Source organism: Eleutherodactylus coqui, chromosome 10 (assembly GCF_035609145.1).
Source record: "Eleutherodactylus coqui strain aEleCoq1 chromosome 10, aEleCoq1.hap1, whole genome shotgun sequence".
Classification (NCBI taxonomy): domain Eukaryota; kingdom Metazoa; phylum Chordata; class Amphibia; order Anura; family Eleutherodactylidae; genus Eleutherodactylus; species Eleutherodactylus coqui.
In genome coordinates this window covers 100,782,620-100,809,837 of record NC_089846.1, presented here as the reverse complement: position 1 = coordinate 100,809,837, position 27,218 = coordinate 100,782,620, and the positions used below count along the sequence as shown (strand labels likewise).

General features: G+C 44.4%; 1 protein-coding gene across 1 annotated transcript in view; it reads right to left on the bottom strand.

Moving 5' to 3' along the window:
* The window catches only part of NEXMIF (neurite extension and migration factor), an 85,810-nt gene extending 59,253 nt beyond the window's left edge, over positions 1 to 26,557 (bottom strand). The window contains exons 1-3 of the mRNA XM_066582107.1: positions 26,520 to 26,557; positions 25,475 to 25,550; positions 15,933 to 16,030 (exon numbers count right to left, since the gene is read on the bottom strand). Coding sequence (XP_066438204.1) covers positions 15,933 to 16,030; positions 25,475 to 25,550; positions 26,520 to 26,557 — 212 coding nt within the window. The remainder of the gene's footprint in view (positions 1 to 15,932; positions 16,031 to 25,474; positions 25,551 to 26,519) is intronic.
* Between the last annotated feature and the right edge of the window lie 661 nt (positions 26,558 to 27,218).

Below are 27,218 nucleotides of genomic sequence, written 5' to 3'. Positions count from 1 at the left end.
TAGATTTTCAGTCGATGCTCACACATGCAGAGTTGAGCCTCCCATCACTATGCACATTTCAAAGCCCGTTCATTTCTTAATGACATCTATTCTAGCCACATCGACCATGTAGAGTCAACTTGAAAGTGACAATCTTTGGCCTTCCAGCTATTACAGAACTACATCTAACAAACCGTTATTTCGGTCCTTTTTTGTAGCTCCTTTATTTGTAGGGGTCTTGATACATTATATATTACGCAGAGTGGCCATTGTACTAACATGTTTTGACCACAAAGGACAAAAAATGAGCCCTCGCACAACTATGTTGACGGAAAAATAAAAAAAGCTATTGCACGCAGAAGATGGAGGTATTCTTGCATCTTGACACCACCGGAAGCTAGGGGTTTGACAGGGCTTCCATGAGTAACACCCCCTGTCAAACCCCTAGTTCCTGATTGGCTTAAGAGCTGAAGGTCCTATAAGCTGCTGCAGTGCATTTCAGCCAGAAGCGCCGTGCCATGTAAGTTAGCCATTGCTCAGCTGCACCGCTGTGACTGCAGGTACCCACCTGTCGCCACCGGCCCTGGAGTTCTGCCCTCCCTGCTGCCTGTGGACGCTTCCTATGAGTGACAGTCCCCCGGCGCTGATGCCCCCCTGATGTCCTACTGCTGTGTGCGAGGGAGGCATGTCAGCGACTGTCCCACGCTGCTGTGGTCTCCCCGCAGTGACAGTCTGCAGTGTGCGGCCGCCGGCTTTCACTGTCTGTCCCCCTTGCTGCCGCTGGCGATTTTGAAGTTACATGTGGGTAAAGACTTAACCCTTACACATTTTGTTGTAATGTTCAGCCTCATTTACACGCAACGATTGTCATTTCAACGAACAAACGACTTTTTTATTTACACATAAAGATAATCGTCTGAAATCCTCCCCATTTCCGTCGTTAACTATGTAAACACTGTATATGTTGTTTGCTCTGGAGGGCGTGTGTTTATGTGAGGAATCTCTGGCCGGGAGGTTTTTAATTAGCGCGAAGAAAAAGTCATTGTGTTTAGCTGGGCAAACAATCACCCCCACCACCACCACCACCTCATTGAAAGAGTGAACGAATGTTTAAATCTAACGACAAGCGAACAAACTAACGAGTATTTTTATGCAGGCTGGAGCTCAGCGATAAACATGTGAACAAATAGCGCACGATGGCTTAGCGTTTACATGTAACAAGTATCGCTCGTTTGAATGAATTTTGAGCGATAATTGTTGCGTGTAGAGCCTTAACTAACATGTTTGAGAGACACTAAGGATATAATCAGCAAGTTAAGTGATATCTCTGTTTCTGGGGAGACCTATTTAACTAGATAGTTCCTTAAAGCTTATATTCGCCATGACTTTGGATTGAGGTCAGTACAATGTTTTCCAAACACTTGTGATGTTCAGATTGGTAGTCACAATGAGTTTGTTCTTAACACAAAACTATTACACAAAATTTTGGTAAGTTTTTTCATCAAATTTATGAAACTGCTATGGGGACACCTAGCGCCTCTATATATGCTAATTAGAGATGAGCGAACGTACTCGTTTAGGGCGATTTCGCAATCGAGCATCGCTTTTTTCGAGTAACTGCCTACTCGGGTGAAAAGATTCGGGGGCGCCGGGGGGCGGCGTGGTGGAGCGGTGGGTAGCAGTGGGGAACAGGGGGGAGCTCTCTCTCCCCCCCCCCCCACTCCCCTCAGCAACCCCCCGCTCACCCCCGGCGCCCCCCGAATCTTTTCGCCCGACTAGGCAGTTACTCGAAAAAAGCGGTGCTCAATTGCGAAATAGCCCTAAAGAGGGTATCCTCCTAAATATTTGAGAGAAGCCTATAAAAAAAAGCCACGTACCAAATGGGATGATCTTTTGAACTCCTCACGGCATATTGCAGATCTGACCCTACATAGTATGTTAGGCTGAAAAAAGACAAATATCTATCCAGTTCAGCCTTGTTGATCCAGAGGAAGGCAAAAAAAAACCTCCAATGAGGCAGAAGCCAATTTATCCCTTATTTATTGTGGGAAAAGTTCCTTCCCGTCTCCATAATGGCAGTCAGAACAATCGCTAGAGCAACATCTGAAAAGTTCCTACCTGACTCCAAGACCGGCAGTGGGAAGATACCCGGGTCATCAACCCTTCTAGTTATTTAAGGTCTATATCCTGTAATGTTGTAGTGCCCTAAAAGGACGTCTAGACATGTCTGAATAGGGATACTTTAATTATGATCGCCTTGTATATGACTTTCCATTTGATGGACATGCTGGCATAGGACTTCCTAATCTAAGTAAGGGCGCACTTTTCTTAAAATTCAAACCTAACTTAAATTGGATAAGTTACAAAGTATAAATAGTTGCAAGCATTCCGCTTCCCATAGATTTCCTATGCCAGCATGTCCATCACATACGGTACATCAAGTGGAAAGTCATATAAAAGGTCATCATAATTAAAGTATCCCTATTCAGACATGTCCAGAGAAATGGAGCCAAACTTGGTAATAATACTATTCAGGTCATGCAGAAGCAATCCATGTGAAAAAAAAAAAAAAAAATGGTTCAAAATGGCAGGTGGCAGCCACCCTAGTTCAGGTATTAGGCTACTGCAATGCATGGAATTGTGGGAAATATTATAAAAGAATATAAATGCCAAAGTGAGTACTTTCCTAAATATAAAACATGCGATTATTGTAATTCAGTAAAGCCACATGAATAGCGACGATCTATGGAGGCTTCCTCAAAGAAGTCTACACAAGCACACAAAGCAAGTACATGAAGCACCGTTTTCTTGCTTTGATTTGCTCCTCCACACACCCAGATATTGAATATAGACACACTGTTAGCCTGCAGCATCTTTTATGCTCTTGTCTTCCTTATACGTTGCACCTCATGAGAAAATGTGCTAGAGAGCCCCATGTCTGATTGAGCTCTTCATGTACCGTGCAAGTTGGTTTTTACTAAGCGATGCATTGGGCACATACAGAATAACCCAGATCTGATCATACCACTTCAGGGAATAGCTGCATAACCCAAGCCATTCATGAATAGGAACATAGTATTTTAGGCTAAAAAAGACACATGACCCTTCTGAAGTAATCAGTGATATAACATGGAATATTGTATCGCTCAAGAAAGGTGTCCAGGCGCCTCTTGTACTCTTTTTATGAAGTTCACCATCACCACGTCCTCAAGCAGACAGTTCCATAGTCTCACTGCTCTTACAGTAAAGAACCCCCTTCTATGTTGGTGTAGAAACCTTCTTTCCTCTAGAGATAGAGGGTGCCCCCTTGTTATAGTCACAGTCCTGAATATAAATAGATGATGGGAGAGATCTCTGTATTGTCCCCTGATAAATCTATACATAGTTATTAGAGTGCCCCCTTGTTACAGTCCTCGATATAAATAGATGATGGGAGAGATCTCTGTATTGTCCCCTGATATATTTATACATTGTTATTAGAGAGCCCCCTTGTTACAGTCCTGGATATAAATAGATGATGAGAGAGATCTCTGTATTGTCCTCTGATATATTATACATGGTTATTAGAGAGCCCCCTTGTTACAGTCCTGGGTATAAATAGATGATGGGAGAGATCTCTGTATTGTCCCCTGATATATCGATGCATAGTTATTAGAGCGCCCCCTTGTTACAGTCCTGGTTATAAATAGATGATGGGAGAGATCTCTGTACTGATCCTTGATATATTCATACATAGTTATTAGAGCGCCCCCTTGTTACAGTCCTGGTTATAAATAGATGATGGGAGAGATCTCTGTACTGATCCCTGATATATTCATACATAGTTATTAGAGCGCCCCCTTGTTACAGTCCTGAGTATAAATACATGGTGGGAGAGATGTCTGTATTATCCCCTGATATATCTATACATAGTAATTAGAGCGCCCCCTTGTTACAGTCCTGGGTATAAATATATTGTGGGAGAGATCTCTGTATGGTCCCCTGATATATTTGTACATAGTTATTAGAGCGCCCCCTTGTTACAGTCATGTGTATAAACAGATGATGAGAGAGATCTTTGCATTGTCCCCTGATATAGTTATACATAGTTATTAGAGCACCTCCTTGTTACAGTCCTGGATATAAATAGATGATGGGAGAGATCTCTGTATTGTCCCCTGATATATTATATATAGTTATTAGAGCGCCCCCTTGTCACAGTCCTGGGTATAAATAGATGATGAGAGAGATCTATGTATTGTCCCCTTATAAATTTATACATAGTTATTAGAGCGCCCCCTTGTTATAGTCCTGGGTATAAATAGATGATGGGAGAGATCTTTGTATTGTCCCCTGATATATTTATACATAGTTATTAGATCACCCCTCAGCCGTCTTTTTTCTAACTTAAATAACCCCAATTTTGATGACCTCTCTGAGTGTTGTAGTCCGCCCATTCCAGTTATTACTTTAGTTGCTGGCTACACACAGAGAAAACAACCCATTGATTTAATTGATGGGTTTCAATGTGAGCCCATGTTGAGCATGAAGAACATTACTAGAATAGTGTCACTTGCCACCTAGATCCTGTCCCTTGTCTTCTGCTCATACTGTAGTACGTATAGTCCAAATGGCTTCTAAAAGGATAAATAAGCAGTCTCCAGCCTGGCGGGTGCGTCTTATCTCCAAGGTCTGCCGCCGTCAATCAAGTGATGGCATCTTTTATATTTACAGGCATATCATTGCTTTGTATCTCAAGAGGGCTCTCTTCATTTCCATCATCCATCCAGGATGTAATAAAGACGGTGTCAGCACAAACATGACATCTTCGCACCCAAAGAGCATTTTCATCGTGTTTACCGAGAGTGGTTTTAAAATAATACCAGAGGAGAAAAGTACACATATATTCTGCGCTGCCCCTTCCCGCCGTCCGCCTGTCACTCCTGCATTGTTCTGTGCACTCTGCACTCACCGGGTAATCACTGCGCGACCGCGACAAACGCAATGTGATTCCAGGTCAGAAACTTACGGAACATCTGCGAAAAAACTTTCACCGGTATACTCGTAGACTGTCTCGTCAGGAACATGGGGCCCAGAATGGTAGGGTGTGAAGGCCTGCTTCTAAGGGTTCCTTCACAAGGGCTTAAGTGCAAAATACTCACTCCTGCGCAACACATTTGCGCAGCGAACCAGTCTTTTTGCGTGTGTGCCTGTGCAAATACTGTGTGCATCTCTGCCCTGATTTAAATGACTATTATGCCAAATTAGGTGTCGGTGTTCACGAGTATGCACAGTGTTTTGTGCATACCCACGTATACATTTGTACATCGACTCCTATGGGGACCTTAGAAAATAGAGCCTGTTGCGTTCTTTGCATGTAAGGAAAATGCAAATGCGAAAATCACAGTGAGAAGGAAACCATTGAAAACAATGAGTTCTACTCTCTGCAAATTGTGTGCGCAAACACAACCGTGTGAATAAACCCTAAGGCGGTGTAAGGATCCATTTTCCTAAGTAAAGCCCCCTGTCCACGGGCGTTGCGGGAGCTGCCGCCCTGGAGTATGAGCCGGGAGACAAATCTCCGCCAGCAAGCCTATCTGACAGATAGACTGACCGCGGAGAATCGCAATGATTCTCCGCTCGTGGACACGGGGCCGGCGCTTTCCATAACGCTACGTCTGTTGCGTGTGGAAGAAGAATACATCTGGTACTCATTAAAGAGTTTGGCCATTCCAATGGCTGAGAGCATTGAGGCGTATTTTTTTGCGCACAACTTGCATGAGCAAAAAGTACAGTGAAATATGCCGAGGTGTGCAACATTCATTCCGCAAAAACATATTGCATAAAGGAAGACAAATATGTCTGTGTGCGGCCGGCCTAAGGCTGCTGTCACCCCTGCGTTAGGGTCAGTTCAGGGTTTCTATCTCTCCGCTCCGTTTTTGGAGGAGAGAAACTGATATAAAATGGAGAAAATCTGATCCGTTTTTTCCCTGTTGATTTCATCAGGGCTTCAATAAAAAAAACGGAGAATAAATGAAGAGGCTTCCATTTGCTTCCATTTCTTCAGGTTTCTGTTTTTCTTTGGATGGAAAAATAGCGCTGTCTAAACAGAAAACTGACAGAATGGAAGCCAGCGGAAGCCTTTCCGTTTTTAGAAACCCCCAAAAAATCAATGGGGAATAAAAATCATCGATTTATTTCCCCATTTTATTTCAGTTTCTTTCCTCCAGAAGCGGAGCACAGAGACGGAAACCCTGAACTGACCCTAACGCTGGTGTGAAAGCAGCCTTAGGGCTCCCACCCACTGGCGATATATTCTCCACTGCGATGAGATTCTAAAGTTAAAGTCTCGCATCGCAGTGCGAGAAAAAAATCGGCATGACGCCGGGATATCGGCAGTCTTTTCAATGGGGCCAGCGACAGCAGCGCTAGCCCCGCGGGGATGAAGGAAACTCCTGCCACAGCTGTGGCAGAAGCCTGCGGCATTCTCCCTATGTTTTCAATGGGGCTAGCGCTGCTGTCGCTGGCCCCATTGAAACCACTTGCGATATGCCGGTTCTATACCGGCCTCTTTCTTGCGCTGCGATGCGAGAGTTTTCTCGTGCTCTCGCAGCGCAAGAAAGAAAATATTGCCAGTGGGTGGGAGCCCTTAGGGCTTATTCAGACGACTGTATATCGGCCGGGTATTCACGCCGGCCGATATACGGCGTCCCTCTCTGCAGGGGGAGGAGGCTGGAAAAGCCAGAAGCAGTGCTCTGAGCTCCCGCCCCCTCTCCGCCTCCTCTCCACCCCCTTTCCACCCCTCTGCACTATTTGCAATGAGAGGAGGCAGGAGGGGGCGGGGCTACATTCTGGGAATTAGCTCTGGCCCATCCCGCCTCTCCTTGTTGAAAATAGTGCAGAGGGGTGGAGAGGAGGCAGAGAGGGGGCGGGAGGTCAGTGCACTGCTTCTGGCTTTTCCAGCCTCCTCCCCCTGCAGAGAAGGACGCCGTATATCGGCCGGCGTGAATACGCGGCCGATATACGGTCGTCTGAATAAGCCCTAGCAGCGGCTTCACATAGGCGTATGCATAGTTGTGCGCGCCTGCGCATAGCATTTTTGTGGAACGAACTATGCTTTTTTGCATGCGCATTGGCGTGTCTTACTATACTTTTTCAATGTGCAAGGGCATGTGCGTTTGTGGGCAGCAAACAAATGCGGATTGAAATGGCTAATTAGTCTAATGAGTTCTTTTTCCTGCTCAATGTTACAGGCATCTCCTATTTTGCATGCATTTGCTCATCCCCATTGACTTCTACAGGGACTTTTGCTGCCCAGGAAAATAGAGCATGCTGGGTTTTATTTTTTGTGCAGGAAAGATACACATATGTGAATGAAGCCATTGAGATCGGTGGCGTGTATTCACTGTATATTGCCCATGTGAAGCCGGCCTGAGTCATTTGTGCACAACACAAAGCTCTGTAATGAGAGGTTTGAAAACCTGAGGCATGTTCGTGACAGAATTCATCATCCTCGTCTTTCTGGGAGCGATCTAACTCATACTTGTCATTCACGTGAGAGCGATTTCTAGGTGTAATAATCCGGGATGAGTAATCGTCTGACTACTGTGTCATTTTCATGTTATAGAATTTTTAATGACTGTAAGATTCGTTAGAACAATCTGCCATAAATCCCCCGGCGACCCATCTACACCGCAGACGCATTAGACAATGTGGGGAAGGGATCGATGACATCAGAGGAGGATGAGAAAAACATGGCTGCTTTCTTCAAAAACAGTCCCCCATATGGCCAGGGCTCGTGTCTGACATTGCAGATCAGCCTTATTGGTCAGTAATAAGTAACATAGTATTTTAGATTTAAAAAAAATTGTGTCCATCCAGTACAGCTTTTCCCCCCTCACCATACCCCCCCCCTAATGTTGATCCAGAGGAAGGCAAAAAAACCCCAATGAGGTAGAGGTCAAATTTTCTTCATACAACTCATGGGCTAGTGTGGCCAGGTTTTAAGAAGAAAGTCACCTCTTTCTTATCCGATGCAACCCCTTTAAGGTCACATGACTATTTGGGATGTTACAATCTGGTCCTGCTCTTGGTAATTCTTATTACAATGGCTGTCCAGGTTGTGAACAAGGTCCTACAAGCTGGTGGTCCTCTAAAGTGGATAAAGTGCTACAGAGAAGGTTGGGGTACTCAAGTATGGAACTATACTATGTTAGGAGATATGGGCAGCAGCGATTAAACCATACAAACCCAAACATGTCCGGATATGTTGGAAAAGGTGCCCTTGGTCTCAAAGAAGCTCTCCGTGTGACTCATTTTTCAAGCTTTTTCCACCACTTTCCTCCTAATGGTGTTGATTAAACTCCCGCACCATATTCAAGATGGTGTACATCTTGTTGACGAGTGACCCGTGCCGCTCTTGGAAAGATTGGCCTACCTTACGTACAACAACCCGTATTAATACACCTCCCTGGGACTTCTTTAATCGGCCATGATTCTGTCCCGTTTTGTGGCTGTGAAAATCAATGGTTTGTTTTCACTTTCGGGATTCTCACCCGTTAATAGTAAAAGCGAGGAAAGATAAGACTTGGCCTTTCTTTCTCATACGTAGTTTTTCTACATGCAAGAAAGATCGAGCAGGACCGATCTTCCTGCCTCTTTTTTTTCAGACTCGTATGCAATAGTTTGGATAGTCAAAAAAAAAAAAAAATACTGGCTCATGCGCTAATACACTCCATAGAGGCGAGCGTCTTAGTGCATACGCCCATCTATTTAGGCTCTTATTGAATAACGGATGTGTTGGGTTTAATAACTGTGCAAATATTCTAAAGAACGCAAAACAAAAAGATAAGAGGACGAGGACATATGTGATTGCGGACGGCCATCATGTAGTAAGATGTAAACTGTGCTCACTACTGTGTAACTATGTACATGCACCATTATCAAGTACAGGGCCGGATCAGGGGTCCTAAGGGGAGGCCCTACATGACAGGGTGGCTAGGGATCAGGAGTAGAGGAAAGGGTTACTGCAGAGTTAGGTGGAAAAGGGGGGCTGGGGATGAAAAAGGGGAAGAGAGGGGTTGTTGGAGAGAGGGATATGGTAATTCGGAGGAATGAGGTTATATAAGGGTGGGGGTTGATGAAAAAGGCAATGGTAAACCACCCCGCAAAAACAGTCTGCCAAGAAAACATCACGATGTGACGTCACCCTAGGAGTCGGTCATGACTCGGTGCTCACACCAAGGGATTTCACCTTACTTTTGAGCAGGAGCTCCATTTTAGGGAGAAGAAAAGTAAAAGAGAGTTACATGACCGCAGTGACTGCCGGCAGCGCTCATCGGCCATCGCCGTAGGGCCGTGCCTCTGATTCTTCTCAAGACCAAGCATGTGTTTGAGCTTGGCCCTATAATCACTTCTAACAGCAACCTTTCACCTCTTCATTACCCCGTGTTCTGCGCATCAGCTGGTCCTCGAGCGCGCAGCGATCGCATTGTGATTCGTGCCAACAGGCTCCCATGCATCGGACCATGGACTGAATGGAAGGTGCATTCAGGAAAGCAATGGGTTATCTTGTGTGCAAGCAGGATATAAGGGGGCTCCGCACTTAGGGCTGACCGCGTATTTAGCAGAGCCCTTTATGTATATCACTATACTGGGTCAGATACATTATGTAGGCCCGCTACATACGTGCAGGTCATGGGGGGATTCATCACAACCTCTGTGCCGGTGTTCTGAAAAGGAGGCGCAAGTTTTGGTGCAAGCTGTATTTACACCAAAAAAATTGTGACTTTTTGGCGTGTTTATGGGCCTTGGAAGTATGCAGGGCTTAGGGCTCACAGGCGTAAGGACATGTCCTATCTTTACTGCATGTAGTATTAACTACGCATGGGAAGGATAGGGCAAGACTTATCTTCTAACTAATTTTAAAATTTCTGCACTATGGCGCACTTTGAACGGCAGCCAGGGAAACAAAAGCCTTGTTCTTGCGCAACTCTGCTCCGTACCAGCGAGCGTAGTTAGCACACGCCCGTCTGAAACCACCCTTACTGCGCACTTTATACCCCGTAGCCTATAATGTCTGTAATACCCACCAAAATAAGACCTGCTGCGGGTTTTTTTTACGCATGTAATACGCGCATGGAAAAGGACGCATGTCTGAATGACCCAAAGTAGATCAATAAGGTTTTAGGGCTTTGACAGACGAGCGCTCCAGAGCGTATTTGCTCATGAACAGGTCCAAAGTCTTTTCTTTCTGCAGTTCAAACTCCACACTATTGGGCGCACAAAAAAAAAATAGCCGAAACATAGGGCACGGACCATCTTTTCTTGTGTGTAGGAATATCGCATGAGAAACACGCTGGTGAGAGCAAAACCATTGAAACCAATGGCTTCACTTCATCACGTTTTGCGGGCGTGATTTTTTCACGCCTGCAAAACTTTCTGCAAAGACGGTCCTCAATGTAAGCCCTCGTAATATGCAGCCCCCATATGCCCATGTGAGTAAGCACTTAGGGCGGCTTCACACTGGCATATTTGCGTGTACAAAAGTTGTGCGCGCAATATGCAGAAAATGGACCCCATGGATTTCAATGGGTTCATTCTCTTTTCCTTTTTTTCGTGCATAAAAAAGTAGAACCTGCTGTATTTTTCTGTGCATTTCCGCACCAAAGGTCCTCAGAGAAGTCTATGGAAGGGGCACAAATGCGCCCTCAGTGCACGCGCAAATACGCAATACGCTGCGCAATTCCACAAAAAAAGAACACATCTGGACCCCATTAGTCTATATAGCCATTTAAATCAGGGCGTGTCCGTATGCTGCACGCGAATGAACATGCCCTGCCTGCACAAAAGGTACATTAAAATGCGCCAATACGTGTCCAAATCAACCATGCATAGCACAAAAATGATGCGCCGAAGCGTGTGGATACACCAATGCGAAGCCGCCCCTACTAAAAGAGGTTGGGTCACCGCAGCCCGACTAATTAACTTGTATAGAATACAAAGCAAATCTACACCGGTTCAGAAGTTTGTAGACTTGATCTTCTGGTGCGTGGCCGGCAAAAAGATGCGCCAAACTTATTATGAGGCGTGTCCCCCTTAATACATTTGGTGCATCTCACTCCAGCACACTTTAGATTGAGATCAGTGTATGAAATGCCGGTCTTTGGGCTTAAACACATGGGCGTGTTTTTAGTCCCGTTATGTGGCCGTGAAAATCATGGCCTCATAATGGGACGAAACAAAAACCACTGATTTCAATGGTTTCGTTCTCACTATCAACATTCTCATGCGTTAATAATATATGCAAGAAAGATAGGACTTTCCCTATCTTTCTTGCAAAGTTTTCCGCTTTTTTTTTCAAATTCACGCAAATTTGAATAATCGGAAAAAAAATTTGTTCATGCGCTAATACGCTCCGTAACGGTGAGTGTATTAGTGCATGCCCATGTGTTTTTGTCCTTAGCTAAATCCCCCCCAATGTGTGCAACATGTCCATATAAACAACTCTCTGGATGTGTGTAGACAATTACAAGCCCTCAGCCTCAGCTTAGAGATCTCGGATTCACAGAACTTCAGTTTTGTAGTTATATTTGGCGTAGAGGTTGGGAAATCCTTAAATGAGCGCATAAGCCACAATCTAAAATAGAATGTCCTTCTAGCTCCTATTAAACAGGTAGACATTGTTAGACCATCACCCCAACTGCATTGGCAGCGTAGTCAACCATACTTCTCAATACAACCATATATGAAGACAAGGCTTCCGATGCCCCACAATCGGGGTCACTGGCAGCCGTATGTTGAGCCGGCTTGCCCTCTGCACTGCAGCGGCACTGCCATATGTGGCTGTAGGGTGTTTTTCTTCTTCAGTATTAAAATGTTGTAACGTTCTAGCCGATCTGATCTAATAATAGAGCCCCATAGAACGGACACGCTACATGCGTAAGCAGGCTTCACCTTTTAGTCAGGTTGCCTGGGAAAGAAGTCATGTTCTCAGCAGTCGGGCAGAGTGTTCTCAAAGGCCACACAACAAACCATGTTTGTCCTTGAAAACCTTTTAGCATGTGACAAGCTCAGCCGCTCACCGGTGATGAAAATCAATACTGAAGATGCACATTATATGTGTAGAGCGGTAACAGCCGAACACTTGTGCTCACCACCGGAGAGGAGAAACACAGTGACACGTCAACTACATGTGCAGGACGAAGGCTGTAGTATGAGCTATATCAGCGGCCTGTTACCGATGGTGGGCTGTCCTGTAGACGGCGGTTAGGAAGTACAACATTATATCTATCCGTTTTATTCGGGGCGAGTCTCGGACACTTTATGGATCGACCCTCTTCATGCGGTTCTGTTTTGTGTGGCTTCCTTCAGTTTGATCATTAGTATGCTGGTGTCGGTTTTGATAGTATCAATCCAGCATGCTCTTTGCCGCCAGGTCTTCTTCTGCCGCTGACCACTCCAAGCATTATCGATGTTACTAATGAACCACCTCACATTATGTGGCTGAGGCATGAGAGTCTCTGTTTCGTAATTTTGCCCCCCAATGAAAGCTTTGGTTTGCTGCGGTCTGGGACTGTTTTGTTTGTGATCTTGGTGGTTTAAGGAATTCATATAAGTTTCCTCCAGCACCAAAGTATGAAGGCATCAACCTTCCTCCGGTCCGTTCTCCTCAGTGTCCGGCTTTCGCAGCCATAAGTTGTGATTGGGTAGGTGATGTTGACTATCCAGCATTTCGTTGGAATGCTTATATCTTTGTTTTCTAGATCTTATCAATACTTAACATTGTGCTGCGATCTACCAGATTCATCATTCTCCATTGCAGTCGATTTTCGAGGAAGATGAAGTCTTGAACCGCTTCGATTTCTTCATTGCTGATACTTCCTGTCCCGTTGCCGGCTGTTGTCATGGTCTTAGTTTTCTTGATATCCAAGAACAAGCCTGTTCTTTCACGTCCCTATGACTGACTGTCCTGTAGACTCCAGATATGAAGTGCAGCGATGCTGACAACATTCTATGCTTATTACAGGACCATTTATGGCCTTTGACCCAAACTCACTTTAAACCGCTAAGCAGCCTTTTCAGTTGAGCACTTAATTCCAATGGAAAACTAACAGTAGTGAAATAAATGGTTTTATTTGTAATGTTAAATTATGTGTTAGGTATAATAGCCTGGCGACCTAATGACAGTGAAATGGGGTGGAATCATCTAAATGTTCTTCTCTGAGTAACCATATGGAAGAAGTGTATTAAAGGGAAAATATACCCAACTTGTGTGCGGTGACAAGCCAACTATTTCTGCATTAGCTGCTCTAATGATAGGTTTTATCAAACCCACCATTTTGCCCTTGCACGCACAATTTACTATGCTTCACCGCCAGAGTAAGCAGTGACCACCAACTGTCACTTGCTGCACTGAACCATACCTAGAAATGCCATCGTAAAAGCTGGTAGGGTTATCATCGTACTCATTTCACTGTCCTGAACTGATATTAAAGGTGCCGGACAAACTATAGGGTAATTGCTCAGGTGACTTGTTCTCTATGCATCAGATGTGCAGGTCTGGAAAACGCTGTAGCAGAAGCGTAACTTGTAGCTTCTGAGCTGTAACGGGGCCCCCAACTAGAATGCTTGATTCATAGTACTGGGCTCCCTATATGAAGCGAAGAATAGAGATGAGCGAGCATACTCGTTAAGGGACAATACTCGAGCGAGTATCGTCCTTTTCGAGTACCTGCCTGCTCGTCAGAAAAGATTCGGGTGCTGGCGGAGGGCGACGGGGGAGAGCGGGGGGGAGATCTCTCTCTCTCTCCCCCCCTGCTCACTCCCACAACCCACAGCTCACCCCCGCCGACACCCGAATCTTTTCTGACGAGCAGGCAGGTACTCGAAAAGGACGATACTCGCTCGAGTATTGTCCCTTAACGAGTATGCTCGCTCATCTCTAGCGAAGAAGCCTTATGGGCCCCCTAAGGCTCCTCGACTTGGGTGAAACTGCATTTTCTGCATCCCCTATAGTTACGCCCCTGGGCTATAAGGTTACACAAAACAGACTTTTACGATTCTCACACTATGCATGCAGATCATTAGTAGCGGCTCACGTAATGGATGAGCCACTCCGAGCCATCAATCATTTACAATTGATTCACTGTGTTCTAATATTCTGATTAAACCCAAGAATGCATTCCTAGCCCCTAAGGGTTCGTTCACATGAGTCTCCTGCAGCATGGTGTGCATGGAAGAATGAAAGTCCATTGACTTTCATTGCCTCCATTCACCGCACATTACGCAATGTTTTTTTCCATTGTAACAATTCAAGAGCCATCATTTTATTTCTCCACCAGTGCAGCTACATGAGGACTTGTCTTTTTATGACATAAGTCAATAGTTGATCAGCTGGGGTCCATTACAACTGAAACCAATGGGAACCGTTCCTGCAGTTACAAGCGCCGGCCACTACACGGCAGTCAGAACAGAGACCTCTGCTGCTTCCACTCTGACCCCTGTGTAATTGCGGCGCTATCAGCGGGCGCACGATCAGCTGAGCAAAAAGTACAGAAAAATACACCAATGCACACAAATACAAAATGCCAATCCGGCCTAAAAAGTGCACTTCTAAGGGCTCGCTCTCACAGGAGTATGTCCCAGGTAATACATGGTGCCGAAAACCCATTTCTATTGGGCAAAATTTCGGTGCGCAATACACAAAGAATAGAACTTATTGATTTCAATGGATTCATTCACATTTCTGCATTTTGCATGTGCAGAACATGCTCTATTTTTTTATTTTTCTGCGTATTTACGCACCAAATGTCCCCATAGAAGTCAATGGGGGGGGGGGACAAATGCGTGCGCACTACACAAGGTGATGCGTGAAATACTGTGAAATTGTGCTGAAAATACAACACATTTGGAACTAATTAGCCATTTTAATTGGTGCATTTCTGTGCTGCACGCGAATAAACATACCCTGCATGCAGAAAGGGTGCGGTAACATACACCAATACGTGCGCAAAACAGCCTTGTTCAGTGCTGAAGCGTGCAGATATGCATACTCTCGTGTGAAGGGTCTTTTTACTTTACAGGATTTATCATTTGAACAAGTGAACGCCGTCATCATTCGCTCGGCCGCACGTTTATACAGCAGACACATCGTTGGCTCGTTAAAAGGAGAAGTCGTTCAGTCGTTCACATCGCTGAGTGATTGAGAGCGACTGAACGAGCGCCATTTTAACTGAATGATTAACGAAGGAGCCAACGATGATTTTTATGCCTGCAGAAAATGACGAACGAAAAGCAACGGATTACTGTTTATGCTAGTTTGAACAATTTTGGAATGAGGGCCTTAAGCAGTAAGTCCATGTGACTGGCAGACACAACCCATGGGCAGCGGTAGAGCCGCTCCGGAGAGAAGAGCCCATCGTTGTCTCGCCCCTCCGTGTATACACTATAGGTAACATGTACGTGTAATTATCAGGCATTAGACCTCACTAAGCTTCACGCAAGGCTATGCGCAAAAACTCGTGTCGCAGCGCAGCATATTTGCACATGAAGGAGGTTTGAGGAGTTGGATATGCGAACGTTGCTGTATTCTTTGCAGTTCACCGCGCACACGATACACGCTTTCCATGGATTTAATGGCTAAGCCTAATGAGGTGCCGGCGTGTTCTTTTCCCCGCATTTTGCGCAGTGTCCCACCCTTCTCCTTGTGTATTTTCGTACCTCCCATAGACGTCTATGGGATTTTTTCCACATAAAATGTAGAAAGATAGAGCAGGTCCTACTTTTTACCGCAAAATACGCTCATGATAACGACCCCACTGAAATCAATGGGTTCTATCCTCCGTGTGATGGAGCCCTAAGAGAACACTATATATCAAAGCTCAGGGCATGAGCAATGAACGGGCGGCATTAGTGGTTTGTGGGCATGGCATCGTTATGGCAGATGACCGTGCAGATGGGATGCCGCCGCTCACCTTGAAGAGTGCATTCCCGTCTTATCTCTGGGCCGCCAAGTGAAATCTGCAGGCTGCTTGTCGGGCTCGTCGTATCGGCATCCTGCATTCTTCAGTACCTACAGAGATACAAGAAGGTGAGTCAGTCATCCAATTATTACCATATTAGCTCTATGGCTATAATATATTACAGCTACGGTCCATCCCAGGATAAAATGTGTTAGTTGCTAGACACTTCATACTGCTCTGATTGGCCAGTGCTGCTCACATGATCTATGCCAATGCAGTGAGTGACTGCAGCGAGTATTTCCAGGCGCGCCACAATACCCAGAGAATGGAGCCCAGTGATTTCAATAGATTCGTTCACATAAGTGTATTTTGCATATATTTTGTTTGTGCAAAAATATACAGCATGCTCTATATTATTATATTATATAAATTATATTAAATTTTACATATATATATATATATATTATATTTTTATTATCCTGCACATTTGCACATCAAAATAGCACATATTGAACTAATTAACTTAATTCCCTTGCAAAAAATACAGTAAAGCACACACAGGTCTGCACAAAAATGCAAAGGCCATCACACAAATATGCGCTTACCCTAACCCTTGTGACACCAGAATTCTACAACTGTTTGAGGACAATAAATGGTTCGGCAGGTTTGCTATTCAGGATTTTGGGAAAGCTGAATGAAGGTTTGTGTGGGAAGGGAAGCCATAGTGGTTTCAACCATTTTTCTCATAAGCCATTTGTGTTGGACATTGGGCATCACCGGAACAGAAGAACGGAATGTGGCCAGGGATGGATCCGTCACGTGACGCACACCACCGGCGTTCCGTAGATCCCACTGACTAGAATCACATCCGTTGGCTTTGCAGCATTTTACTAAAAAAAATAATTGCTGCCGCTGCTCTACTTTTTCTGGCATTTCTAGCAGCATGACAACATTTTAGCGTAACTAATGTCACATGATTTAGGGCCCTTTTACAATAAGGCCCCCATCACACGGGCGTATTTGTGCGCACAATATATAAAGAAAATGACTAGAGATGAGCGAGCATACTCGCTAAGGACAAATACTTGAGCGAGCATTGTCCTTTTCGAGTACTTGCCCGCTAGTGAGAAAAGATTCGGGTGCCGGTGAGGGGCAGCGGTTGGAGATCTCTCTCTCTCTCTCTTGCCCCCGCTCCCTCCTGCTCACTCCCGCAACACAGCGCTCACCCCCGCCGACACCCGAATCTTTTCTCACGAGCGGGCAGGTACTCGCTAAGGACAATACTCGCTCATCTCTAAAAATGACCCACTGCCAGCGCCAACTGAAGCCGTCGCCATATGTACCATGTATTCCAAGACTATAAAAATTACATATTAAAACAAAATGAGGAACCCATTCCTGTATTTTATTTTATTAAAATCCTTTTTTTAGCCTCTAACTCTAATAAAACAGAAAAAAAGATCAGTGAAAAAAAAAAGGTATAAAGAATAGCCCTATATGTCACGAAAAAAAAAAATGGAGCAAAAAATAATTTTGGTAGCTGAAGAAAAAAAAAAGGCCAGTAAAACCACCAGATGGGTAAAATGCATAAAACGTGTTTGGTCCTTTAGGTCTTTGAGGGGTTAACTTATTTCTCTTCATACTGATGAGGACTGCAGTAAAGGTTCCAATGGAATGGTAAGAGGGCATGCCCAGATGGAAGCCGCGCCCGGCCCCGGGTATAATCATATTGGCAATGCTCCGATGTCATTACTAACAGTAACGTTAGTGGGACGGGAGGGACAACACTTACTGTAGACTCAATGTACGGGTTATCAATAATTCCTGCTACGGAACAAGTAGTTTCTTATTTGGGCCAGATACCCCGTTTTGGAATGATAAGACTCATATTACATCATCTGATATATTCCATCATTCTAATGTGCTGGATGTCTGATGCATTTTAATGTTCCCATCTCTTTCAGACTTTGCATTTGTCATTTTCACATTTCCTTCGCAGCTATTTTTGCCTGGACCGTTGGAATTTCTGGGTCACGGAGACCCGGACGAGATGTACTGCCCTATATAGGGGCTGTATAGACTGACATTACACTAGTCAGCGCGGGTCGTAAGACAAAAGCGAGCCCTGCCGTTCTTGGGCGTCCATCCTCATCAAGGCCCATCCAGAGCCGGGTCCGGGGAGCGCGATTCCAGAACCGTCTATTTCCAAATCACATCTCAGACAAACCGGCTCATCTGAAGAAATGCAATATTTTGTACTCTCTTTTTCCTTAAAAATGCACGACATATCCTCCGCTCGGAGCATAAATACCCATTTCACAGATGGCACTGATTCAGTTACTGTGTATGAAATTCATTTTGTACACAGTATGCAGACAGACAGTTCAAAAGAGATCAGAAGCCTCCATTAGTATGCAGAACAAGGGTCCCCTGGCAATAACTGTGACCAGCACTGGAGAGAGATAAGCCAAGCACTGAGCATGTGGCTGGAGCTGCAATAAGCTCAGCCGGGGGAATGTTTATCCCTTTGTTTCTGCTGTCTATCCTGGATATAGACCGTCATCATCATCGTCATTGTCACTAATAGAACCCTACAAATGGGAACTTCACTGCGCTCTAGCTGATGGAGCCCAAGTAATTCCGACAAGTGTGCTATAGCCTAACATATTAATCCTTCCTAAATGGTTTCCATCAAACATTGTTTTTTACGGACTTTTTTGTAGGAAAAAAAATGTTAGAAAATTCGCTGACCGCGCGATTGGTTCCGTTTCAAAATCAGAAATGAAACACAATGGCGTTAAATGGAAATATTCACATTTTTTTGAAAAACCCATTCAATTAGGGAAAACAATGGAAACTATTAATTCCATTTTTATTTCCATTTCCCTTGTCCTCAAATGAAATAGAGAAACGGAAATGGTTAAGTGAGGCTAGCAGCAGTGTGAACGAGTCTTACAGCCGGCTTCACAGGGGTGTATTTACGTACGCAAATTCTGCATGGCCAATACACAGCGAACAGAACCCATTGATGGGGTTTATCCACATGCGTGTATTTATCCTGCGTATGTAGGTACCGCAAAAACAAAAAAAAATGAATTCTATATTTTCCTGCACTTTTGCACACCAGAGGACCCTATAGAAGTCAATGGGAGGTGCGCAAACGTGCGTGCAATGTGCAAGGCGATGTGTGATATGCTGCGTAATTGCACTGGAAAAAGATGACATCCGTACGCAAATGAATACGCCCTGCGTGCGGAAAAAGTACAGTAAAATTTCCCAATGCGTGTACAAAAAAGTATAGTTCATTTCGCAAAAACATAGCGCTGAAAAGTGCGCAAATGTGCATACACTGTGTGAAGGAGCCCTAAGTCCGTGTTCCTATCTAGTTCCTACATGTCTGGTTAGAGGCTATAATGGGTGATTTGCAGCACAAAGCTATTGGGGGAAACTAGTAAAGACGGGCCAGAGGTCTTACGCCCGTCCTCAGCAGCGCCTGAATAATATGCACAAAACGTATTATAAAGCACATGGATCATAATAAAATTGGCGAATCTTTGTCCGGTCTTTGTACATCTACAGCAGCTATGGGCAGGCTTAGATTTACGCTACAGTTCATGTCAGTTTCTGGCTTAAATTATAATGAAATCGCTTACCCGTGTAAGGCCACGCCCCTTTCACGAAGCCCTGCCCACTTTCTCTAAACACAGTAAGCATGACGTAAAAGTGAAAAAAGTCACAGATGTTCGCAAAAATGCGCCAATATTAGTGAGTTTTCTCAACAAGAATTCTGGCACTAATGACTGGATAAATTCTCCCCCATCTGTCGGCTGGAATGATGGAACATTAAATGTCCAACCACCAAAGCCTTTATCTGATATGTAGCCCAGCGTATTCTGGGACACACCAAGGCTGCATTTCAGATAAAGGCTTTGGTGAGACAACCCCTTTAACCAGAATGTTTCATCTTGTGGTTGAAGTACTTGATATATTCTGGGATCATACAGTTTGTTAATAGAGATGAGCGAACGTACTCGGTAAGGGCGATTTCGCAATCAAGCACCGCGATTTTCGAGTACTTCACTACTCGGGTGAAAAGTACTTGGGTGCGCTGTGGGGTTGCAGAGGGGAGTGGGGGGTAGCAGCGGGGAACAGGGGGGAGCCCTCTCTCTCTCCCTCTCCCCCCCCCCCACTCCCCTCTGCAACCCCCCGCTCACCCACAGCGCACTCGAGTACTTTTCACCCGAGTAGTGAAGTACTCGAAAATTGCGGTGCTCGATTGCGAAATCGCCCTTACCGAGTACGTTCGCTCATCTCTATTTGTTAACCCTTTGCAATCCAATTTTTGATTTAGGGTTTCCTAGGGGGTTTTCTTTTTCTGTTATTATACAATGGCGCCATCTGCTGGCTAGAGCCAATACTGCAGTATGTGACATGCCGGAGAGGCTCCCGACAACAGAGCAGCCAGTAATGTACAGTAAGAATACCCTGCCGGACGTCTTCCGACATCGGAGCTGTACAGCCTTCAATCAGAATGTCTTCAGACGTCAGACAGTGGATTGGAAAGGGTTAAATATCTGCTACAGAATGCCTATTTTATGAATGAACGCAGTAATATATGTCTTAGATGTGTACAGAGTTGGTGATACCAGACAAAGAGCCACGTAATCAGACATCTATGGGTCTTGATATAACTCAGTATCATTCCCTCTAGAGATAAATACTCCGTGCTGCAAATTTGGCTCCATGCAGATTGATTTTCATCCTTTGCATCGCATCTCCAAGACATTGTCATATGTGGATTTAGCTGCAGGTAGGAAAGGACATGGAAATCGACTTTCTAATGACTCCACAAAGTCTTGCCTCAGCAGTCTGAAGCACCGGCATAATTGCGCTACTATTATATAACTACTGAATCCACAGTCGTGGCCCAAAAGTTTGGAGACTGGCAGAAATTTTGGTTCTCACAAAGTTTTCTGCTTCTGTATTTTTAGATCTTTTAGTCAGATGTTTCTATGGTTACTGAAGTACAATTCTAAGCCTTTCATAAGTTTTTAAACTTTTATTGACAAACACATTAAGTATAGGCAAAGACTCAATAATTACAGTGTTGACTCTTATTTTTCAAGACTTCTACACTTCGTCCTGGCATGCTGGATATCAGCTTCTGAGCCAAATCCTGACTGATGGCAACCCATTCTTATCTAATCAGTGCTTGGAGTTTTTCAGTCACAGGCTAGTTATTGCGCCCTCCGCACTACAGCTCTCCATATCTAGCTTATTGGTTAACCCCGCTCAGAAGATCCATTCTGAAAAGGGGTTGTCCCGCGAAACAAAGTTGGGGTATACACTTCTGTATGGCCATATTAATGCACTTTGTAATGTACATTGTGCATTAATTATGAGCCATACAGAAGTTATTCACTTACCTGTTCCGTTGCTGGCGTCCCCGTCGCCATGGTGCCGTCTAATTTTCAGCGTCTAATCGCCCGATTAGACGCGCTTGCGCAGTCCGGTCTTCTCCCTTCTGAATGGGGCCGCTCGTGCCAGAGAGCTGCTCCTTGTAGCTCCGCCCCATCACGTGTGCCGATTCCAGCCAATCAGGAGGCTGGAATCGGCAATGGACCGCACAGAAGACCTGCGGTCCACCGAGGGTGAAGATCCCGGCGGCCATCTTCGCAAGGTAAGTAAGAAGTCACCGGAGCGCGGGGATTCGGGTAAGTACTATCCGTTTGTTTTTTTTTAACCCCTGCATTGGGTTTGTCTCGCGCCGAACGGGGGGGCTATTGAAAAAAAAAAAAACCCGTTTCGGCGCGGGACAACCCCTTTAAGCCTAACATTGGTTGCTGACCCTCAGCCAGTCAGTGCTAAGCTTATTTTTACTCTGCCCCCCAAACGAACAGCCCAGCAAACAAATCACTGGTGTTTGCGGCTCCCGTGACTCACGCTGCCAGCAGAGGAATAGTAGAACTGCTGGCAGAACAGGACTGCGGAGCTGAGGGGAGACAATGTATCTAATTGTTTCTGAAGTGAACAGTGGACCCAGGCAGGAGAAATGCAAAACCCATTCACTTATCAGGGGTGCTCTGCAAAGTACCCATAAACTACTGAGGACCCCTCTCCCCTATCAGCAGAGAGGAAGCTGAAAGGCTGTTTTTGATTTTAATGCCTCCTGAAACATGCAATAAAAATGATACAACTTTTTATACTAATAAAAAAAAACCAAGCCCTGATGCAGTTCTAACAATGGAGAAATTAAAAAGTTTTAGGTCTATGAAAGGAGTGATGCCAAAAATAAAAAAAATTCTTATAGATGACGCGGATACCCACAGCCCATACGCAATGTTACGTGTATGGGCTGCGGGCCGGACGGCCTCCATTGACTTCAATGGAAGCTGATCAAGCCGAACATGGTGCGATTCTTCCTCCGCTCGCAGAATATGCAATTTGTATTCACAAGTGTGAGTGAAAAAGTAAATTTACATGGTTTCAATGTCCCCGTTTCTCAGCGGACGCCGATTGCGGATTCCACAGTTGGAATCCACCCGTGTGAGCCCGACCTAAGGGTTTTATTGTGCACAAGCGGATAGACCTAAAGAATGATATCATTAGATGTTTTTGGTATCATCATAATTGTATCTGCCCCACAGAAAAACGTTATCAAGCCCTATATACTGCATGACGAAAGCCGTAACAACAAAACCTCCCCCAAAAATGTCTGAACTGATGGGTGTTTTTTACACCCTGTCCCCACCCAAAAATTAACAAAGAGTAAACTCGGACTGATTTCCACTGATAGTTTACTATTGGAAGGGGGGCTGTTTTGTAGTGCACCTCAGACAGCAGAGAGGCTCAGTTCCCCCCTGTTCTGTCATCATTAGAAGTCTTCTTCAGTATACAATGAGCTGCAGAAACGTAGTCAAAGGCCATTTACCACCCAGTACAAAGCTCTTGCAACTTCATAATGCTCTTTAATTAACCTTTGCTAATTGGAAACCGTCAACAAGGTGGTGCTGACAGATCGATTTAGAATGTTTTCTATACAGTTTTCTCTGTTGTTGAAGTTATTTGGCTGGTGCGGGTTAGGAATAAAAGCCGACACCTGACTGCTTGCTGCCGACATTTTTTCCTTCGCTCCACTCTAAAAATTAAAAGTTGAGCGTCTTGCATTTTGATTAAAACGTTTCTAGGATCTGACGCTGGATGTGCGACGAAGGCCTGATATATTCTATTATCTACCAGACTTTTATTTTAATATTTCTCAGAATTTCTTATTTACACATGGATGCCTCTAATCCCCTCCGCATTATTTTATATTGCTCTGGCAGCGGAGCGCTTGTGTAAACTCCCCAGAACTTCAAGAGATTTATCGCAAATACCATTCATATTCGGTTCCTCTCGAAGCAATTGATGCTATATAGTCACCCACTGCATTGCAAGACTCATCAACACATTTGCAACGTCACGCTGATACTAACATGTCAGCAAGTGACTGATCATAGTGTAGAATATATTTAATAATTGCAACAGGTGTAAAATGATCCCTGCCTTACATACTGACCACATATGATACAACAGCAGATATATGACTTAAAGGGGTTGTCCAGTTGAAAACTATTGATGGCCTATCTTCGGGGTAGCTCATTAATAGTAGATTAGGGCTAGTCCGCTGCCTAGGACTCTCGTCGTTCTGCTGTTAGCCAGGCCAATGTGCTCATGCACTGAGCTGATTTCTACAGAAAGCAGACAGCTCTGTTCGCATTGCAGTGGCCAGACTTGGTATTGCAGGCACAGTTTCTATTCATTTCAGTGGGAACTTCTTGTGCACTGAGTTGATTTCTTCAGGAAGCTATCAGTTCTGTTCCCACTGCAGTGGCCAGGCTTGGTATTACAGGCAACGTTCTCACTGAAATGAATAGGAACTTGGCCTGCAATACCAAGTTTAGCCACTGCACTGGGAGAGAAGCTGTCTACTCCCTGCAGATATAAACTCAGTGCAGCAGCACATTGGCCCAGAGAACAGCTGATCACCGAGGATTCCAGGCAACAGACTTGCACCAATCTACTATTGATGACCTCTCCTGAGGGTAGGCCATCAGTAGTTTACAACTGGACAACACCGTTAAAAATAAACACCTTATAAATTTCCGTATTCTATATAACTTGGCCACTGCCTGTTGCCCAGCTGTGTATACATTAGCCAACAATATATTAAAAAACTTAATGGTATATGTTTTGGCAAATGCATACAGTACATATAATAACTTATTGAGTCCCTAGTGTTGAGGGATATACTCTATATTATACAGTTTCTAATTGCTAACACATAGTCACACATACAACAGAGACTTTCACAAGCTTCCCAAATGATGACTGATTTCAAGTAGTAGACCAAATTGACACTCTCTATATGATAAACTGATCACAACGGGACAAAGATCTACTAATTCTGTACAGTAGTTACACAGTGCAAACTTACGGTCCGTTAAAACCTGCCGATTTCTAGCTTGAACGAGCGAATGACACCAGAGTTTACCCGTTTGCTTGGGCAGCCTGGTCATATAGGCAGATACATTGTTGGCAGTTCACAGGTTTCTAGTGCTATATACATTGACCACTAGCTTGTGCATAGGTGGACAAATAGTTCCCAATGGTGTATGAACAGCCAAACAATATATACACAGAGCTACCTGCCAATCGTGGCATATGTAGGTCCTGTTCCTCGATGCCAATGCCCTATATAGCACCCAATGGCTATCGTTAACATATGTCTGTCAGGTAGAAAGGGTGCAGCAGCTTGTTCAGGCCTGTGATTTTGGAATGTAGGCTGTAAGGACCTGGTTTTCCCATTTATATGCTGTTCATATATTTCACGGACAGCACACAAATCCATTACAGCCTATTAGGCTATTCACATGTGCAGTTTTACACCTAGACCGATGGCCATGTGAAGAGAATCGTGGCATGTCCTATTCTGGTTCATCTAATGGAGGATAGCAGATGGGTGGGATGTCCGTGTGCTGTCCGATGCGAGTTGCGCCCAAGAATCTTGGGCGCACCTTGCACATGGCTGTCTGAATGCAGCCTATAAATTACAAATAAAGTAGTAGATTTACAGGAAGACAAAAATATGCAGTGTAGATAATGCCTGAATGGACAAGCTGTTAGTACCTCAGATAGAACTGTAGCATAATGTGTATTATCTGAAAATCTGGCCGGCGGGTCTGGCCTGACAGTCTACGATGGAAGTCAACTGCAAGCAACATTCCTATTCATCTAACATTTAGCTCAAGACTTTATTCCTTAGTGGCCCGACCAGGATAACCTTCGCTTCTACATGCTGATGGATTAGAGCCGCAGGGAGAATATTTATTAACATTTGATTATAATCGATATCGTATGTTCTTCTCAAATTGGTGAAGTTTTAAGGTAAGTGGATTCTTGAGATAATATCAAGCAGACAAGCCTAACAAAGGGTCAACTCTCCAAGATCCACTCCCTGACCTACCGTGTGTTGTTTGTAATTCTGGTGTTTATTAGGATGCAGAGAGGCCTACAGGCTTCTTGGAAGTATGAGTAACAAGAAAAATACAATACATTCCAGTGCTCAAAGAGCCCGTCTCCAAGAGGTGTCTAGAATTGGGTCAAATGAACAAAACGGTTACTTACTTGAGAGGGGGACGGATGGACGTCCACACCATCTTATATTCCAAGAATGCAGTGTATTAAGATCTTGGCTGGTTTTCCAGGAATTACTTGATCAGGTCCACTTATGTTTGGAATCATACAGGGAGAGTGCAACGCGTTTTGGAGTATGGTTCTCCTTTATCAAGCACAGAACTATACTCCGAAATGCGTTGAACTGTCCATGTATTATTGATTTTCATTAAATAAATAGTTTCCAAAGACAAGTGGACTTAAAGGGGTTTTGTCATAAAAAAAAAATAAAAATCTAAACTTACCTATTCCTTCCCTGTCTGTCTTCTTATCACATCTTCTGGTTGAGCTTCTCCAGTGCCCCAGGTCAGCTCACTGCAGACTGGGCCCTGCTTGTTATGAGGGCTGCTTATCACAAATTCCTTCCGGCTGGGTCAGTAAAGGTCACTTCCCTGTGCTGTAGCTTCACTGCCTAGGAAGGAATTGTAATCTATTTCAGAGACAGCTCACATGAGCAATCTCTGAAGAAGATAGGCAGTCCTCCTGCTGGCCTGTGAGCTGTGACGTAATGTACATTGGAAGACTGCCAACCAAATGTATGTAACCTCACAGGAAGGAGAAGAATCAGGCAGCTGGAGGTGAAGTGACCCCCTGGACTGCAGGAGACAGGAGAAGATAAGGGAGGTGAAGATCTGGTAAGTAGACTGATGGGGGAGGAATAGATAAGTATAGCATTTTTCTTTTTTAGTGACAGAACCCCTTTAAGTAATTCCTGGAAAGCCAACCAAGACCTTAATACAATGCATTCTCGGAATATAAGGGCGATCCATCAGACCCCCCTTTCAAGTTAGTACCTGTTTTGTTCATTTGACCCAATTCTAGACACCTTTTGGAGACGCACTCTTTGAGCACTGGAGTTTGTTGTGTTTTTCTTGCTACTCATACTTCTGCATCACGGAGATCTCTAGAAGCTTCTCGGCCATCTCTGTTGTGTTCTCCCACTGTGGATGTCTTACTGATGGAGTGTCACGGCCATCTTGGTCATGTCTGCGGGGGCCATAGATGTGCCAGGAAGGTCAGGCTGTCCACACCAGGTGAGTCCTCTCTGGTTTAGTTCTTGGATTCTACTCTATCATCCTAATTCCTGAAGCACAGTCTTTCTTTTAATTATGGGCTTCTTGGGACATTGGGGCCTGGATGCGGCTATTACCCCTACATGCCCTCTTGCATTCATCCTTACAATTTTTGTTACAAAAATGGGATCCCAGAACTTTAAAAACAATCTTCCAGGAATACTTTTCCTTACTCCTCTTCTGGGGTCCACAAGATTTGGTGACTGGAAAAGAAAGGAAGTTGCCTTCTAGTGACAATAAGAAATGACGCTTACCTCTTATTATCAAGTCCGAGATCCCTGCCAGTAAATACTGTGAATTACAGCTGGCATGTAAGATATTCATTCCATGGTTTACATGGGATTTTCATTTCCATCAATTTGTTGCATTTGACCTATTACATATTACTATGCAGTTAGCCTTTCCCCTAAAGAACTGTTTATCACAGGAATGTAGTCATTGGCTTATAAAGGCTTAAATCAATGTACTTTTATTCCGATTCTAGGATTTCATGCGGCGAGACAAAACTTTG